Below are 17963 nucleotides of genomic sequence, written 5' to 3'. Positions count from 1 at the left end.
ATATATATATTGTAGCCGACGTTATCTGCTCTGGCATAAGTGGGCCTTATTATCCTCAGCTAGACGGCTATTTGTCAGTCGATATCTCCGGCGACTGCTTCACACGGGTCCCCGGACGGACCTCTGGCTCCATTAGGGGCACTGCGGGGACAGACTGACAGATGGAGGTGGGGGGGGGGGCAAGGGATTGAGGAGGAGAAGGGAAGGCGGTAGAGAGGAGAGTCATTACGGTGGCTACCGCAGGAGCTCTGTCTTAATGTCTTAGAAAATGACTTTTATTTCATGACTACCCTGCCTCTCGCCCCCTTGTCAGCTGGGATTGGCTCCATCTCCCCCCCCCGCGACCCTAAAAAGATAAGCAGTATAGATACTGGAAGGATGGACGGACTATCAGACTGACTTTAATATAACCTAGTATGAAATCGTACTGGGTATCTGATGACGTCTGCCCACTTTCTTTTGTGATCACAGTCATTACCATGGAGGCCGACCATTGTTGACCACCACAGGATATAAAATTTCCTCCCATCTGTAATATGAGCGCTTGGCTGCTGTCTGGAGGTTTCCCAGAACATTTGTTTTAATTCACCATCACTGTGGATTTTCTTTTACAGTTTGCCTCCACCTCTTTCAATAATTAGCCAAGTTGTAATTTGCCACTAATGAGACTGTCCTGTTGATAATTAAAGTGTTATATCTCCCCTCTCTATACTTTTTTTCTGTTGCTGTTAGGAGCTGCTGGACAGTTTGTGCTTTGTAGCCAATAATATTCGTATTTATTTATGATATGTTTGTGGGAACATGAAATTCCCTGGTACAGCTTTTGCTGTGGCACCCGTGCCTATTTTTACCACACAGGTCTGCACCAGAGGACAGCTGTAGTTAGCGAGTGGAGATCCCCTGTTAAGCAGACAGTGCTGATGTATGTGTCTCTGATATGAGGAATACATCTCCTGAGCTCGAAGTAAAGGTCAAACTTTACTAACCTCTGTCTCATTAACGACAATCTTGTTTTTTGAACCCATGTAGGAAAATTTGCCAATACAAAGGAGAACAAATCAGTTTGGATGTGCAAATTACTTGGTGGGATATGTAAAAAATGTCATTTGAAACTGAATTAAATTTGAAAAAGCCTCAACACACTCACCTGCACATATGGGGGTGCAAATGTCAAAACCAGTATAAAATTGAATTGGTAGATAGATCCACCCACACAGGAACTTGTGCTGCACTCCCTGGCAGATTCTCATTTCTCACAGTTTTGTTTATTCCTGTAATTCCAGTGGTTTCATAAATGATTCATGCAAACCTGGTCTACTTTTCTTAGCCTCTGCCCCTCGTTTAGTTATTGTTGATGTGTCCTCGTCTGCTTCACATCAACATTTTTCCTCATCTAGAAAAGACAGGGTGTGTTTGAATAGTCCATTTTGCTCAGGAACCTTCCAAACCATGTGAAATGACCCTGAGGTATTTCAGCGTCCGCCATAGTAACAGCTGTTGGAATTCTATAAAGGATAAGGAAAGGAGCGTCAATGCTTCATAACGGAGACACCGGACCATCCTTTATGAAAGGAAAGAAGAAATGCTGCCTCACAATTCTTTGCCGCAGCAACATTTAAAGTGATGCAACCTTGTAGTTGCACCTGGAAACACCTACGGAGATAAACCAGAGCAGCAGCTTTGTTCTCCTGACATGATCCAGAACTGAAGTAAAGCAGAGTATTCCATAAAAGATAGACTTGATAAAAAAGATCTGAAGGGAGTCCAGGCCGCTGACTTTCCCTTCCTCCCATCCTCCTCTGCTTCCCTCTTGTTTGTTGCTTGTTTCCGGTCCCCTCTGGCACTAGGGTCAGCTTGAGTCATGTAAATATGTTTTGCTGCCTTTTAAATAACATTCTTGGCTGTAAGAAGTGAGGCAACAGCTCCAGCCTGAGTCTTATTGCATTAAAGATGCAGCTTATTGTATTACTGTCTTGCTGCAAGAGGCCAGGACCCCCTTCAGATCCTTTTTTATCAAGTCTATCTTCTATGGACTACTCTGCTCCACATGAATTAAACTAAATTTAAGATGGAAATCTATGTGTATAATTAATTTATTTCACAAATGTAATCCCCATGTGCTCTGTGCGGGTGCACTTGTGTGTGTTTACGTGTTTCCAGGTCTGAGGGGACTTCAAGCCATGATTCAGAGACAGGCTGCTGACTAATTCCCCACACAAAAAGGTCAAAAGTACCATCCTGCTCTCTGGTGTCCATAACGACAGCCTGGGAGACTGGTAGACAAAATGCATACTGACAGAGGAGAGAAGGGGCAGAGCTGACTGAGCTTACTGGGCCTCGGAGCCAGGATTAGCCTCTTTGCCCTTGTCTGGGCAGGGCACGAGCAGGCGAAGGAGCAGAGATACATAGCAGGGGTGAAAGGGTGAGTGGTCGTGATGTGTAAAGCAAGACATGAGGTATCAAAGACGGGGGTGGGAGAGAGGCAGAAATGTTGTTCAGAGAAAAAACAACAGAGGCACATTTCAATGAAATGACTATTCTTTAGTTGAAGTGCTGCAGGCTGAGGCTGTGGCCTCTATGAATTATACACTTAGAAACTCCTGAGAAAGTTAAGCTTTAACTTTTAATTGGAAGGGACTTTCAGCATGGTTAGTGGCTCCTAACGAAACAAACATCAGAATACATTAACCACACAAAGAGGCTGCTCATCTCCTCATGCAATGCTCAAACTCTCCTTTTTGTACTGCAGAACATGTTTCTGTAAAATATCCGAATTGTGGTGATAATGGACAAATCTCAAAACATCTTTCTAAGATAAAAACGAATTAATTTATTCTTTATTTCTCAATAACGAGTCTCTTTTTCTTGCGAAATATTCCTTGGTTTCGGTCCTCTAGGTGTTCAAACTAAAACTATAAGAAGAAAAATAAATAATAATCATCCACTTCAAGAGATGCTAATTTCACAAGTCCTAAAATGCAGCATTTCTCACTTGAAATCCTCTCTGAGGTTTATACTTCTTCAGCATTATTTTGTCTGCATGTCCAGGAGCTTTTTGTGGATAATGTTAGGGAGTTCTGCTTTCAGACCTGCACTGATATTTTTCCAAACTGTGAGAATGTAAATATCAAGTCAGTTGCTCTGGATAAATTCTGGAACTTTTCAAAGCGGCCCCCTAGGAAAAGGTTCAGAAAAATGTCAGAGTGAGCCCATCGAGAATAAAGCGAGTGAGTGGGAGTGTTGTTGACGTCTCTCACATTTGACTTGTGCAAAATATTTCAGGATGAAAAAGGAGAGTCATAGACGTAGAAGATGCCGACCAAGATTTCAACTCTGAAAGACGAGAATATTCGAGAGCTTTTGGCAAGAAGGGGCGATTTTTGTTCTGTCTTGCTCTACACAGGCACAACCCCTCGCCTGAACGATTGGGCCTATATCTTGTATTTGTTGTGAATGCATCTTATCTGGACAATTATCTGCTGCGTTCTTCATATGAGGAGGACAAGCTCCGTAAAATGTTTGAACCCAATTTTCCGCCGTTCATGTCTGAAACCAGCTTCACTGTGTAACAAACAATGCAAAGTTTACTGCACATTAGGAAAGTCTAGATTTAAACAAGATGATATGTCAATAAAAATACAGTTTGGTTAAAATGAAGCAAACCTTTATACTTTAACGGTTTTGCTGCAAGTTCAGATCTATTTATACATAATATGGAATTCACTGTACAGGCCTGTTTCAATCAATCACATTCAGTGTGAGTCTCGCACAAGGGCTGATGTTATTTCCGGTATTTTAGAAGTCTATTAACACTTCATCAGACTGAGAGATAAAGCCATTTAGAGTTTTCATTACCTGATGCAGTGTTTATTGATCCTGTTACCTCTTCATAACAATTAGGTGCAAAATAAATTCAGTTTATTGGATTACTCCAATATTATAGCATTATTGCTTTCTGCAGTCATAACACAGCCAAACGCCGGGAGCAACATCAATGGTGCTTTTGTTTTTTGGGGGGGTTTGTGCATGTACTGACCGCCTCAAAAAGCTCATGAGACGCTGAGTTCAGAAGAGCCGCTAAATGCTTATCAGCAGCAGAGTTCTGCTTGAGAGCTCGAGTGGAAATCGCCTAAAAGACTCGTGAGACAGATTGATTATGATTTAGATATCAAGGCTCACACACACTGCCAGTTCTTCACCAGACCAACCACGGGTGAGGGAGGCAAGTGGTTGCTGAGATAAGAAGAGTGTGCACGATAAGAGCAATGACCAATGCACTGATGCCATCACAAAGAGTCACGTACCGCTCGCAGATGTGTTGTGTTATCCTCTGTGTTTGTGTGATAGTTTGCAGGGTTACGCAAAAATCCACTTAAGTGATTTCCATGAAACTTAGTGGAAGGGTGGGGTGTGCCCCAAGGAAGAAGCAATTCGGTTTTCCAGATAACCAGGCACATCCAGGAATGTCTTTGCACTTTCTTTGAGATGGCCGGATGGGGCGTTAGCCTTGGTGAAGATATGCCCTCTCCAACCATGGACCATGTCTCAGTTTGTGTGTGTTTTTTAACCCCTGGTCAGACAAAAACTACCAAAAGAGCAAAAAGACAAGAGAAACCAATAGAGAGAAAATAAAGAGACATTGGAATAGTAAGAAGAGCAGTGAGGGGAGCAGGGGGAGGTTTAATGGGACTTAGTCTGGGGCATCACATGTGCTTAATGGTCGACTGATCAATGAGCTGGTGTAATTAATACCAGGGGAGGTGGATCAAATACTGACTAGGATCTTACACACAGTCTCTTGCTCTGATTCTGTCTCTTGCTGTCTTCTTTTCTCAGACACACTTCTCCATCAATAGTCACCAATCAGACAAAGCGATTCATTCAGAGCCTTCAAAAGAATAAGACATGCTGTCTCATCATTTTAACAATACAATACAACGCTGAGCACTACCAGATCAAACAAGGCAATTTCTGCTGTAAGTTACTTTCTGTGATGAATATTGCAGCCGGGTTATTATTTGAGAGATCACTCGCTGCTTTTCACCCCATACCCTTTCCTTCCCTCCCCCTTTTATTGAAAGTCATTAGAATATAACTGATATTTTGCACATGCGCAAGCCGCACGGCCACATTTGCTTCCTCAGCTAGTATGAAGGTTGATGGCTATGCAGAATGCCGGTGGCGTGTGAATGCTTGGCCCCTTGAGTTAACGCTATGCAGCTCTATAACTTTGCAATGCCTCTTTCTGCTCACGGACGGCTGCTGTAAATGTACGACTGCAGTGCAGGACTTAGACAGTGAAATGTATGGAATGATTGTTTTTGATCCCCTATGCCCTCTAGACTGAATCTACCCCTGCCCCTCTTGCTTATTCCTTGACTCCATTACCTATTGATTTCCTCCCTCTCTGAAATGCCCGGCAAGGTCAGAGAAACCTTTGAAGTCGTCAGCTGTCTCTGCTCTTTCTCCGCCACTGTTCTCTCCCTGCTCCCTCGCCACTGTTTTCTTTCTTGATGGTCCATTCCTCCAGTCCTTCTCCTCACTCTGCCAATCATGCATGCCCATCACGACCCGGGCTACCTGTTCCGAACAAGCTATGCTGCTCTCCGGGGAACCGAAGGAGAGGGAGAAAAGGGGGTAGAAGGGCACCAAGGTGCAAACTGGGGAAGAGCAAAGCAAGCAATCTGCAAAAGGGGCTTTGCTGTCTGGATGCAGGGTGACATGAATGCCGAAGCCACTAGGGAGATAGTGACAGGGCAGAGGAGACAGGAGTTGCTTCATGTTACACTTTACCCCAAACTAGTAGAGAAAATAAGGGGAAATATTTCAAATGGATGCTGGAAAACTGAGTAGTATTCTCAATTACAGATGTTCTTATGGCAGAATTCTTATGCAGTGTCTGTAAATGTGTAGGAGACAGTGACAAAGAGGGTTCTGGTTTTGTTCTCTAAGTTGTTTGTCCTCCAGCTGTGCAGTGCCGTGTGATCCAGCCAGGTTTTTCTGCTCGTGATAGTCTCACCTGAAGGAATCAGCTCCATTGCAAAAGTCATTCGTTTTCATTTGTGCTGCTCAGTGAACACTGGAACTAAGTTTGGAAGCCATCCAGCACCCTGCCCGCTTTACGTAAACAACTTCTACAAAGGCTCAGAGATGAGAAATAAAATTTGGCAAGAAACAAAAGCAGCTCAAACCCGGGAACAGAGGCACGACAGAGGGGAAAGAAAATAAGATGATATTCTTGGTAATCGTTTGAAGAATAAGGCAGAGGTGCTGGAATAGATATTTCAAATTTAAAGTCCTGGACATGGAATTAACAGAATTATCTACATACAAAGCCTGTGTTTCCACCTTCTCTTCCACCCTCAGCTTGCTCCCTCTAATTAATTTAGCTCCGAAAACTGCTCAGCACAGGCTATAAAGGGCCGCGCATCCCCAAAACAAAGCTTAGCACATTAGCTCCATCTTTCTCTCCCATCCACGAAGTTCCCTTCACGATCCTGCCCTTCATGTGACTTTTGAGCTCATTTGGAAAACAAACACAGGGTCAGATGAATTCTGCCAGCGGTAGAAGTGGTAATGAGGATTCGCAGGAGGGAGGCAGTGAATGAGGAATGTCAGAGCAATAACAGAGCTGTCTTTCTTGCCAAGTCTGCCAAGCAAATAAATGAATCAGTCCATGTCTGCACAGAGGAGAAAGTTGTGTATTTCCAATAAGAAACTTTATTGCCTCTATTTTAACAATCTCATCTCGTGGTGTTGGTGCAGTAAGGGCGCGTTCAAATCCACGTTTCCAAGTTTAACAGAGGTAAAATAAAGGTTGATGCATAAGGTGCGTAATCTCTTGATTAATAATGGGTGCGTTTTGGGTGTAACGATTAATAAACCAATCAGTGTGCTTCTCCCGTGAATGGAAACTCTTTTTCATCCTGAGATATTTGAATTCTTGTAGTTAGAAATGTCATTGACGTCATTATCTTGCGCCCACCTAGATATCTTTCAGGCACACTTCGAGGGAGGATGGCAGGAACATTGTTCAGAGCAACTGACTCTCACATACAGCCCCCTCGAAATATATTCAGAGAATATGCAGGGGTCAGTGCATGTCTGACAGTAGCTTATGTAAGAAGAATATTTCTGTCTTCAATGCACCCTACAAACAACAGCACAATACAACGCTTCAGACCAGGTCTTTATTGGTCACTTTTCACTACCTCAAGATAGACAATAAAGCAAACAGTGAACTTGACGACGCCACATTTAAGGAGTAACATAAAATACAATCTGCGTTGGTCTGAAACTAACAGTCACTTTGCTTTGTGCTGCTTTGCATATGTTGTAAGATGTGTACAAGGACACGTTTCCATTAATTCCCTTTATAGTCTCATAACAAAAGAATCTGGAAATAGAACAAAAAATTTAAGACTACAGAATAAAGGATGACTTTGTTCTTTGTTTTTGACCAAATGAAATTCAATGTAAGTATCCCCCCAACAGTAGTAATGTTTTTGTATCTTTTCTTTTATGTTTTTTGCTGTAGCTCGAAGCCACGTCTGTTTTTGTTTTTGTTTTTTTCCCGTTGGATTTAATGATTGTGATATACCGTGCAAAATGAGATCTGGGTGGTTCGGGCCTCTGCTGTCCAGGTAAACAAAAGCTTCCCAGACTGAAGACACAGAGATCGGGCATCATCCCAGCTCCCTCCCACGTTCAGCGGATTGCATTTCATCCTGGAGACGGGCGCTGCAAACCCTCGTGGTTTTTATGCCTCGCCCCCCCCCCTCGCTACACATAATCACCGCAGCTTGAAAGAGCTCATAAATCAGCCAACCACAATATATTGTAGGGGGAAAAAATGGGCGCCCCTGGCATTGAGACGGCACAATGCCAACCTATGAGGAGGCCAATTCCACCCTTTGTATTCAGCATAGACAAAAAAACGGGAAAAAATGACTGTTTGGTGGCGCACTTCTAGATGCCCAAACACCCCCTCAACAAACCCTTCCCTCTCTTTGTGTGTGTGTGTGTGTGTGTGTGTGTACATGTGTGGGTTGTTGTTCTTTTCAACCCTTTGTTGTTCATCTGATACAGAGTTTATAATGATATTCTCTCACTGGAATTAACTTTAAGTCTTATTTAACTTCTTTCATAAGAATGTCTAAGCTGTTGTTAGTAGCGTTTCCTTTGTCTGTCTTCAGTGAGGACTCAGCAGAAGCTCTCCCACAAAGCCACATGTACAAGTTTTGATCTTTTGTATTATAATGTAAATTACGAGAAGTGGAATAATCCGTGAGTAGTTTAACCAAGTTCAGAGTCGTGATTTAGATGCCTGAGACCTAATTCTGTATTTCACACAGATGTATCTCATTACCTCCGACTGTAAATACAGTTGCCAGTCCTCCGGTTCTTTTCTTCTTGACGTCACATTGAAAACGTCAAAGACGATATTAAGATAAAGCGAGTTCTTCCTTTTTGTTATGTCTTTGCTTGCATCTACCTGGGATCTTGTTTTTCTCCTCCTGCCGGGGAAGATCAATGTGTTTGAGTTAAAGCCAGGGGTTAGGCGCTAAGCGGAGGACGCCAGACATTGATGTTCTGCAGCATCGTCACTCAGTCCAAGGCCAGTTCTGGGAGATAAGACCCAGAGCCTGCTTAGGCTGATCAATGGCACAATCCATACGAGCACTCACCCACACAATTTGCTCTCTTTGTCTTTGCAATTCAGTTGTTTTCGTGGCCTATCAGTACTTTGTGCTGGCGATCTCACCCTGTACTTGTCATACTTAAGAGAACTTGAAGCTAAGCATTACAGAACAAAACGAGCTGAATAATTAACTGGCCTCTGCGACACAGCAGCTGTTAAGCAGTTTGAACCCTGGTTGAATGGTTCACAGTTTTAATTTTAGAACATACAGTCGTGTTATGTTGCCATAAAAAAATAATAAAGCTCATCCGGCCTTGTTGGTGGGTTCCTCTCTCCTCTTGTGCATTATAGCAAAGGCTAATTCTCTCATAAAACATGATGTATTGTTTGGAAATTAGCGGTGTCCTCCTCCCATCACGCACAGACAATAATCCATTTGTCTTCTCTTGCTCCTCCTCCCCCTCTCCTCCCATCTGTTCGCAGCTAAGGTCAAGTCGAAGTGCGCGCCGACGTTCTTCGCCTGCGCTAATGGCGTCCACTGCATCATCGGCCGCTTCCGCTGTAACGGCTTCAGCGACTGTCCTGACGGGAGTGACGAGGAGAACTGCAGTGAGTCTCGCACAGCAACCCAATCCAATAAAAGCAATCTGTCTCGTGCTGTGGTCACCGTGAGTCAGTGATGTACTGTCCCCCGGTCATAACAGTTATTACTGCAGCTACTCATCATACAGTCAGAGGACGGTCGAGTATTTATGTGTACTTCCTCATACAGAACCAATCCAGCAGTTTAACACAAATCGTCCCTTTAGTCATCATGTCAGACGGTAACTAAAACACATTAAAAACGAAATAAACACAACATAAAGACAGAGTTACAAACAAGGGGTGTGGAGATGAGTTAGGGTTAGGTAAGGTTTGGAATGAAGGTGAAGATTAGGTGGGAAATGTAAGATTAAATGCTTTTGGAGCAAAACCATAGAATCTATATAAAGATGGGAGACACATTTCCACTTCCTCACACTGCCACCAGGGGGCAAACTATCTGTTAGCTTAACACAAATAAAAGAGCATAGCTTGGCCACTGATTTGTCAATATTGACACATGTTCTTTGAATCTGTCTATTTCAAGTCATCCAATATAATTGTAAAAGAAATACGTTCTTGCTGGAGTGCTCCTTTAAGATAAATACTGGCTTCATTAATTAACTATAAAAAGAACAAATTAATTATTTTTGCTTCAGTGCAAAATAATGAGGAGAAATCATGAGTAATTAAGTTAAATGCTTTAATTCATTAGTAGCAAAATAGTCAGACAAATGCAGAAAACAATTGCTAGACATCTACAGATGTTACTCATTTCTTTGTCTCGACTCCTCTCTTCTTCTTTCACTCTCTCAAATTCTCCTTGTGTCAGTTTGTGAACAAATAAATGAAAAGGCTCAGAAAACAAAGCTCAGCTGGAGCTGGTTCACTTTGTCTTTCATCTCGTGGAGGAAAATGAACGAGAGAGTCATGTTTTTCTCTGGAGCTGGAGCTGTGGTCTGTGCTATCAGGGATATACATTGTCCTCACTTGACCCCATTGCTGTTTTTTCCCCAGTGGGGAAAGTGCATCAAGCCAATCACTCACCTTTGTCAGAGGCAGTGTTCCTAGCCTGCCGGGGCCTCACACTCACGAATCTAATCTAGCCATTTAAATGGGGCTGTGCTCCACACTCCCAGCAGATACTGCGTCACAACTGTGTAATTGTCTGGATCTTCCCACAAGATAATTCTGTCTCATTTGGCAGAAACCAGAACAAAGACACATGTGAAGGTGCAGAAAAAAAAAAGTGGTAGGCCGAGACAGGATTCTGAATGTTTAGTTTTCTGAATTGTTATTAGACTCCTCAGATCAAATTCTTGTTAGTTTTTCATTTTTATCTCTCGAATCCCTGCCAAAATGTTTTCCTTAAAATTGAATCATATCAACGTTTTATAGATGGGATACGATCAACAGGTTTCCAGAATCGACTTCTAACTAAATGCACACAATACCACAACAGAATGATAATGAAATTTTCTCCTGTTTCTCACATAAACTAAAAACCTTTTTCTTTAACCTTGTATGAACTAACACTTGAGCTTTGACCTGTGCTCTGACTCAACCACAGCAGGCAACCCACTGGTGTGCTCGGAGTCTCGCTTCAAGTGTCGGAACGGCCGCTGTCTTGACCGAAGCTTCTTGTGTAACGGCCAGGACAACTGCCAGGACAACAGTGACGAGGAGCTCTGCCTGACCACAGCAGGTACGTTACTAAATCAAACACAAAGTTTCCAGAGCCCATTTATTAAAAAAAATTCTGGAAGCGTAACATCTACCCAGGCCCTGGAGATCAGACACTGGGACACGCTGAGGCTGAGACTGAGGTTGACTTTATGACATAGATCATTGAATTGTAGCAGGTCAGAGGAAGTCTTCATCCCTCTGATTGTCCTTTAACCCTCATAGTAAACTATTTTTGTTGGGGTTTAGTTTTACTGACATACTTATACTAAAACATGTTGTAGAAAGAGCAAAAGGTGATCAAATACTTCAAAAACTCATTAAACTGCTAAAGCCCTAAAAATGATAGAGTTGGTGCAAAAATAGTACAAAATGCTGGTCTCCGATCAGAAGCCAAAAAAGATCACTCCCACCACATGGACTTGATCAGTTATTAACAAGGACACAATGAAGTCATGACTATAAAGGATCCATGTTATATGTATAATATATTGTATAATAGATAAAACAAAAAGATACAAAAACTACCCACACTGCTTTTATTTCATGAAGAAGAAATCATTTAAATAAAAGTAATGGCTATCCTAATTGGCCATCACTCGATGTGTAGAAGGTAATTAGTCATCCCTTTCGCATGGACTGTTATTACACTGTACCAAGACTGGTCATGTAGATAATTATCTTTCGGGGAATTTTTTTTGGAGCTAATTATTGGGAAAAACAGTGCACGTGAAACTCGAGAAGCTTCAACACGCTGTGGTTTGGCAGATGTAGCTGCAGAGACCAATTATACAGACTGAGTTAGATCATTTTTCTCCCACAGTTAAAAGTAAAGGTCTCGAAATAGACGTCTCTATCTTCATTCAATTAATTCAGTTGATACGTAATCTAACAGAAATGTGAACAATTTCAAAATGAGACTGAGACGTAACCACTGTCATTTTCATCCATTGTGATGAACCAGAGTTTTTTCACTTGATCAGAAAAGTGTCTGTGGGAAATATTGGCAGTGAACTTTAGAGCAGATTTCAGAACAGGTGCTGGCTTGTAGATAACAGTAGTTTGTCTTTTCTATTTGGATGAAACGATGATAAAGGGAGTTTAGAGATTATTTTTCTCACAGTGTCTCATCATCTGATATATGTGGAGGCGTCACATAGGACATGTATTTTACAGGCTGTGCTTCTTAAAGACACAGCAAAGCCACTGCAGATTTAATGTAACACTGATGGAGACCCAGGCTGCTGTCATTTAATTCTGCTGAATCAGAAGAGCAGTCCCTCAAATGTCTGTTGAACTTGAACAGAGAGACGTGTGTACATATGTCTCTGCGTTCTCTCTCTCCTCCTTATTCTCATCAAAAAGATCGGAATTAACATGCGGATAAAGACAGACAGGTTTATATTTGCAGTCATTTTCGCTGACCGGTTTGAACAGTCTTTCTCTGTCTTTTACAGTCAGTTTAATCGTTTGTTATTTTGACCGGCATGAGACAAATCTTGAGCCATTAGAAGATGTAATAAGGACAGAGCAGGACAAACTGCAGGAAACTTGATTTATTTCTACATTTAAACATGGTCATTTAAAGTGCTTTTACCAGTGTTGTGCTTGTACGTCATAATCCTGTGAGGACAGTGAATGAGTGGGTGATTTTGGACACAGCCCGTGGCATCAGGAGCATAATGGTTTGAAGTACAAGGCTGTTGATGACATTGGGGGTTTGTATTGTAACCAAAGCAGCAGTAGGATGATGCCTGACAGTGAGCGTGATGGCTTCTGTTATAAAATCGGGGAGGAAAATGTCTTATTCACTGGTACCACTTACATCTGGGAGGCCATGATAGTTCCACTGGCAGCTCCACTTCTCACAGGCAGCTCCTGCCACTGTGGCACAAGAGACGGCTTCTGTCATCACTTCAGCTGCACTTCCACCGGCTCTGCAACTTGATATCTGCCAGCAGTCCAACACTGATGTGTGTAAAACCCCAAGGCAACTCAGTGTGGACTCTTACTCTTTTTTTTCTTGCGTGTAAGTGATGCTGTAGAATTGATTCAGTCTGTAAGATAAAAAAGAACAGGCTAAGTTCGGAGTACAGAGGAAAAAAAGCCGACAATAACCCGTCAGCATCTATAGCCCACGAGACGGTAATGTTATTACCAGTAGTAAGATAGGCTAAGTCAGCAGAAACTTGATCGAAACTCAAGAGGCAGAACGTATCTGATAAACAGGGGAGTCACAATGTACACTTGAAAATATGGAAAGCAGATCCCTGTGAAAGGTTTCAACACCATTTATCTAGTTGATGCTGCTCGGCTGCAAAAAAGTTTTTATGATGAGACACAACTGACAAACTATGCAGTTTATATAATCATCAAAGCATTCTACTATTCTGATTTATAAAGATAGACGACATGACAGCTCCTTAAACGTGAAGCCCAGTCATCTTGATCCCCCCCTGGTGGCTGACTGCAGTGAAGGTGATAAACCCTGCCTCCTCCATATTAGCAAATGGGACATGGAGTAAAATAAAAACTCAAAAGTACACATTAAATAACAAAAAAAATATAAATTATGTGCTAGTCATTCTCTGCAAATTAAGTTTATAACCACAACCTTCACTCTTAAGTTACTCTTAAAATTCAAAAGAAATAATCCTGTGACTTTGAATGTGATAATTAATGTTACGGACTGATTCAAAGATCTTTTCAAGATATGATTTTTGTACACCACAGATTTTTAGGTAATATTAGTATGTAAGACGGGCAGCTGAAAAACTGGGTGTAGAGCTTTCGGAAATATACTGAGAGTGCTGGGAAGGTGTGAGCTCTGTGGGGCGGTGGTCTTCAGAACAGACAATATTTTTGTTAATTTCTTCTGTCTTTATTTCTTTTGTCATCACCCTGTGTGCTTCGGAGGAAGTGATGGCTTTTCTGCATTTACCTTTAATTCTTCCCTTATACACAGACACACACACACACACACACTTTACCTCACACTCACCTTACATTCTGCTCTGACTTCCCCTCTCTATAATAAGCACAGTCCTGCATGTGACAGATAAGACGTACAATATCCGCTCTAAGCCACCTGACTACAGCATCACCTGCCTCGCTCTCTGTCCTCTCTCTCTGCTGCTCTTCCTCTGTTCAGCTCCTCTTCCTCTTTACCCTTAATTACCTTCCTCGTGCGTCCACATTTGCCTCCCCTGAACATTCAAGACATTAGCTCAGCGGACAGATCATTATGGCTTTACCAGCAATTGGTTATTCCACCAGAGCTGTCAGACAATTAGATCTACACAAACCATCAATTTGTTTTATCCCCGGTGCTTTTATTTTTTCCATTTGAGTTATTTTAGACAATTTAGCTCAGTTAGAACAGAGGTTAGTGGTTAGAGGTTATGGTTTTATATGATACATAATGGATTTTTTTAAATAGCAGAGGGCTTGGCAAAGTGGCAAACATTGCAATGTAACAATACACAATCTCCTATAAACCCATTGCTGCAATAATGCCGTGGAAAGATATTAGCAGTGGGACGGGGAGTCTGTAACGGAGAGCAGAGATAAAGAAATAGAAAGTGCACAACATAAAAACATAACGTAGTAAACCAGAAAAAGGGAGTCGCGGGGAGCAATGAATAGCAATGGGCAGGAAGATGGAGGTAAGCATAGAGAGTTAGGTGATTTAGAAGAGAAGGGCAGGGATTTGGATCCAGTGAGGGGCAGCGATAAGCTCATGACAGGATGAGAGGAGCATTTGTTTCCAGTCGAGCCCCGAGGCCGAGCGATGTAACTGCAGAAACAGAAATGACATGAAAGCTAGTTTTGCAAAGCCGAGCTTCCCCCTGCTCTGGTCTTCCAGTCGGCTCGTGGCAGGAAATAGAAGGTTCAGTGACACAGCGCACGTCTGCCCCCGCGACGAATTGTTGTCGAAACACAGCTGCAGGGCACGCAGGAGCTGGCTAACTGCTGGCGGAGTCCTTGCTGAGAACAAGAGAACCTCTCTGAATATCCGAGGAAGCATGTGCACAAATGCATGAGCAGATACACACAATCAGACCACACACTCAGTGAATCCAGCACATCTGACAGTGATTTTCTTCATACTTAATATAACACAACACTGTAAACTCTCGGAGAAAACTTTCCGAAGGTCGAGTTTAATACGGCGCTTGAAAAAGTGGCTGACATCTTTTGTAAAAGTGTGGGAGAATTCCCTTAGTGCCATTTAGAGAAAGTAATGCGAGTGATTTAAAATGCACACATCAGCCTCATTACACATTAATTAACACAAGCAAAGAGTATCAGATGGTGCTGAGACCGTGGAAGAGCGAAAGTGATTCAATGATTCAAAACGACTCATCTCAAGCCTCTTTTCCACTGGACAAAAAAACAACAACTAGCATCTGGCTTTTGTCTTAAATGTTTTTTTTTTTACCAGCTCTGGTAAATTAAACCTGGGAGAAAAGACTAAGTTATTCATTCTTTTTTTGTACTTTTTCTGCATGATGCTATGATGCAAATTGAATTTCCCAGCACTGGTTTGCAAATAGCAATGAATCTCAATCTCTGTATACCATAGTTGTTTTTTTACATCTTGGAAAGAAAGTGCTACAACAATTTTTATTGAGACAGCTTCTCAGTCTCTGGCATTTTAGTGACATCGAACACGACTCACCAGGGGGAAATAAGAAAAGCGTCTTCTTCTTCCTCTTCATCTGAAGTGGAGTTGTTCTGAGAGGTAACAGAGGGGACGTGTACATGGTGGGGGGGAGGGAGAAACTCTCGAGGACAGATGATGGATTTAAGGCTTCAAAAGCTCTCTGCCGGCTTTGTGCATTTTTCAAGATAAGGTGTGTTTTCTGTTGACACATGAATCCCAGGCTTTTGTTTTGTGACTCAGATTGATTATTATTTGTATTTTAATGAGCCGACGCAGTTTAACATAGTGCCACTTAGAGAATTAAACTAATGTGCTGCACGGATATTTTATAGCTATTACTTATTTTCAGCACTAGCTGGGTTTTTACGTTCACATTATTCTTACAAAACATAGAAAATATGCAGCTTTCAGCTCTCATAAAAGACCCATACACTACACATATTGTAATACAATGACAGCAATATAGAACACAATTTGCTAAATGGCTACATCCCTGCTCTTCTTTCATCCCTTAACCTTTGTTGTGAAGGATTTAATATTTGTAATTCATTTGACTTCAGTTTTGGTAATGAGCTCCAGGAACGAATCAAACAAATTTAGATCCACAGCAATCAGTTTTCAATGACAGCACACAAATATTGAATGAATAAATTAAATGTTGTCCTTTTGCATCAAAGAATATGTGAAATGTCGTTATACACTTTCACTTTACAACATCACATAGGGAAGATTTATGCTCTACCTGCTTCACTTCTTCTAGACGCCATTTATTTTAATATTGGTGCAATAAGTGGACAAATAATAGGCAAATAAATCTTTAAAGTGTCGGAGACGGCACAGCCTTTGGTTCCTTATGCCTTTGAAAGCCTCACAACATCAATCAGGCTGATTAGAAGAAAAAACGACCAATATCAGTTCTCCAGACCGAAGGTCCTCGCGACACATCTTGGATTACATCTACATTTATCACTGGAAGTAACCACGTACATGTGATTTCAATTATAATGCACTGCAAACAAAAATTTGTATTTTCGGCTCAAGGGGTATATCTTGTATTCCTCACAAAGAAGGAATCGTCCAGACATAGCGAACAGAAGACGGCTGTCTCCACTTTTGTTTTTTGTAATGGTTTTGACGACCCCATCAGAATAATGATTGACCTTCAGGTCCTCAGAGAACTGTCAGTCAGAGCGAGGTGATGGCAGCAGTGTTGTTAGTCTCCAACATGATTATATCATTAAAACATTGGCAGCTGACATCACCCCTGACCCGGATTGGTTTGATGAAAATTTGCCCACCCACAGCCCCAGAGTCTGCAGATCTTAGAGGCACCAAGACTTGATGAGGACCACGTGTGTGAATACTTAAACCCTCCACTTCTGTTTTTTATTTCACATTTTAATAAACCTCCTGTTGAAAATCGCAGGCCAGGGGAATTTGTCTTTTTTTATCAGTGCCGGCTCAATAAAACAATAATATACCCTTTTGGCCAGCACCACACACACACAGGCGCTCTTGCCTCCCACAGCCAGCACAATATGCAGCTCTAACCTTCTCTGGTTTGTGTACAGAGGCTCCGTCTCTGAGAAGTCAAATCCCTCATTTCAGACTCCAGGGACGCTCCCCTCCTACAGTGAGTAATCTGCAGCTTTCTATTTGTTATATCCTCCTAAGGCTGAGTAAGAGCTACTCCATAGATCCAGTAGCGGCGCATCTGCTGTTTTGCATAATCACTATGTATTCAACAACCTGTCTTCACAGCCCGACCATTTACAAGGCCAATAGATACTAGTAATTCAGACGTGGCTGCATTTATGTATGTTTGTCCTTTGACATAACAGTAACTATTGCCTCTCTATTAGCATCACCAGTCAACTAGAAATTAATATAGTGTCAGTCAAATACACCAATAACAAAGAAGTCCCAAGTGATTAATAGTCCCTTAGTCTGCACTTACTATGCCTTTAGCTTGCTAATAGCTTTCTGCAAAGCCACATCCTCCCCCACTGATTGCTGCCAGACTTGGGCCTGAATAATAAAGCTTCTATAGATTAAAATGACAACTCAATACACGTACAATTCTTGTGTAAGTGACGAAATGTTGATCTGCTCATGCCCTTCGCCAGTAGCACTCAGAGCACTGGCAGAGAGAGAAAGTTGTGGGTGGGAGCGTGAAACGGCGTAGGGGCACATAATGGCAGTAGACTGAGGTGTGGGAGTGGAGTGTAATAGTGCCAGTTTATCAGAGCCAACGCACACTTGACAGGCACAACTAGGCAATGTTGCACATGTCACCGCCCATGGATTTGAACTCAGGTTTTTGTTTTGGTTTGCCTGAAGCATGCTCACAAAGCAGAGCTGAGGGGCCTCTTGGCTGCTGGTCTGCAGTAG

At 42.1% G+C, this 17963-nt stretch overlaps 1 protein-coding gene across 1 annotated transcript in view; it reads left to right on the top strand.

Moving 5' to 3' along the window:
• The window catches only part of ldlrad3 (low density lipoprotein receptor class A domain containing 3), a 72231-nt gene that overhangs the window by 28154 nt on the left and 26114 nt on the right, over nt 1–17963 (top strand). Inside the window, exons 3-4 of the mRNA XM_053427699.1 lie at nt 9125–9250; nt 10794–10928. Of these exons, the coding sequence (XP_053283674.1) occupies nt 9125–9250; nt 10794–10928 (261 nt within the window). The remainder of the gene's footprint in view (nt 1–9124; nt 9251–10793; nt 10929–17963) is intronic.

This window comes from Pleuronectes platessa, chromosome 7 (assembly GCF_947347685.1).
Source record: "Pleuronectes platessa chromosome 7, fPlePla1.1, whole genome shotgun sequence".
NCBI lineage: Eukaryota > Metazoa > Chordata > Actinopteri > Pleuronectiformes > Pleuronectidae > Pleuronectes > Pleuronectes platessa.
The sequence above is the reverse complement of the archived record's forward strand: the minus strand, read 5'-3'. Positions and strand labels throughout refer to the sequence as shown.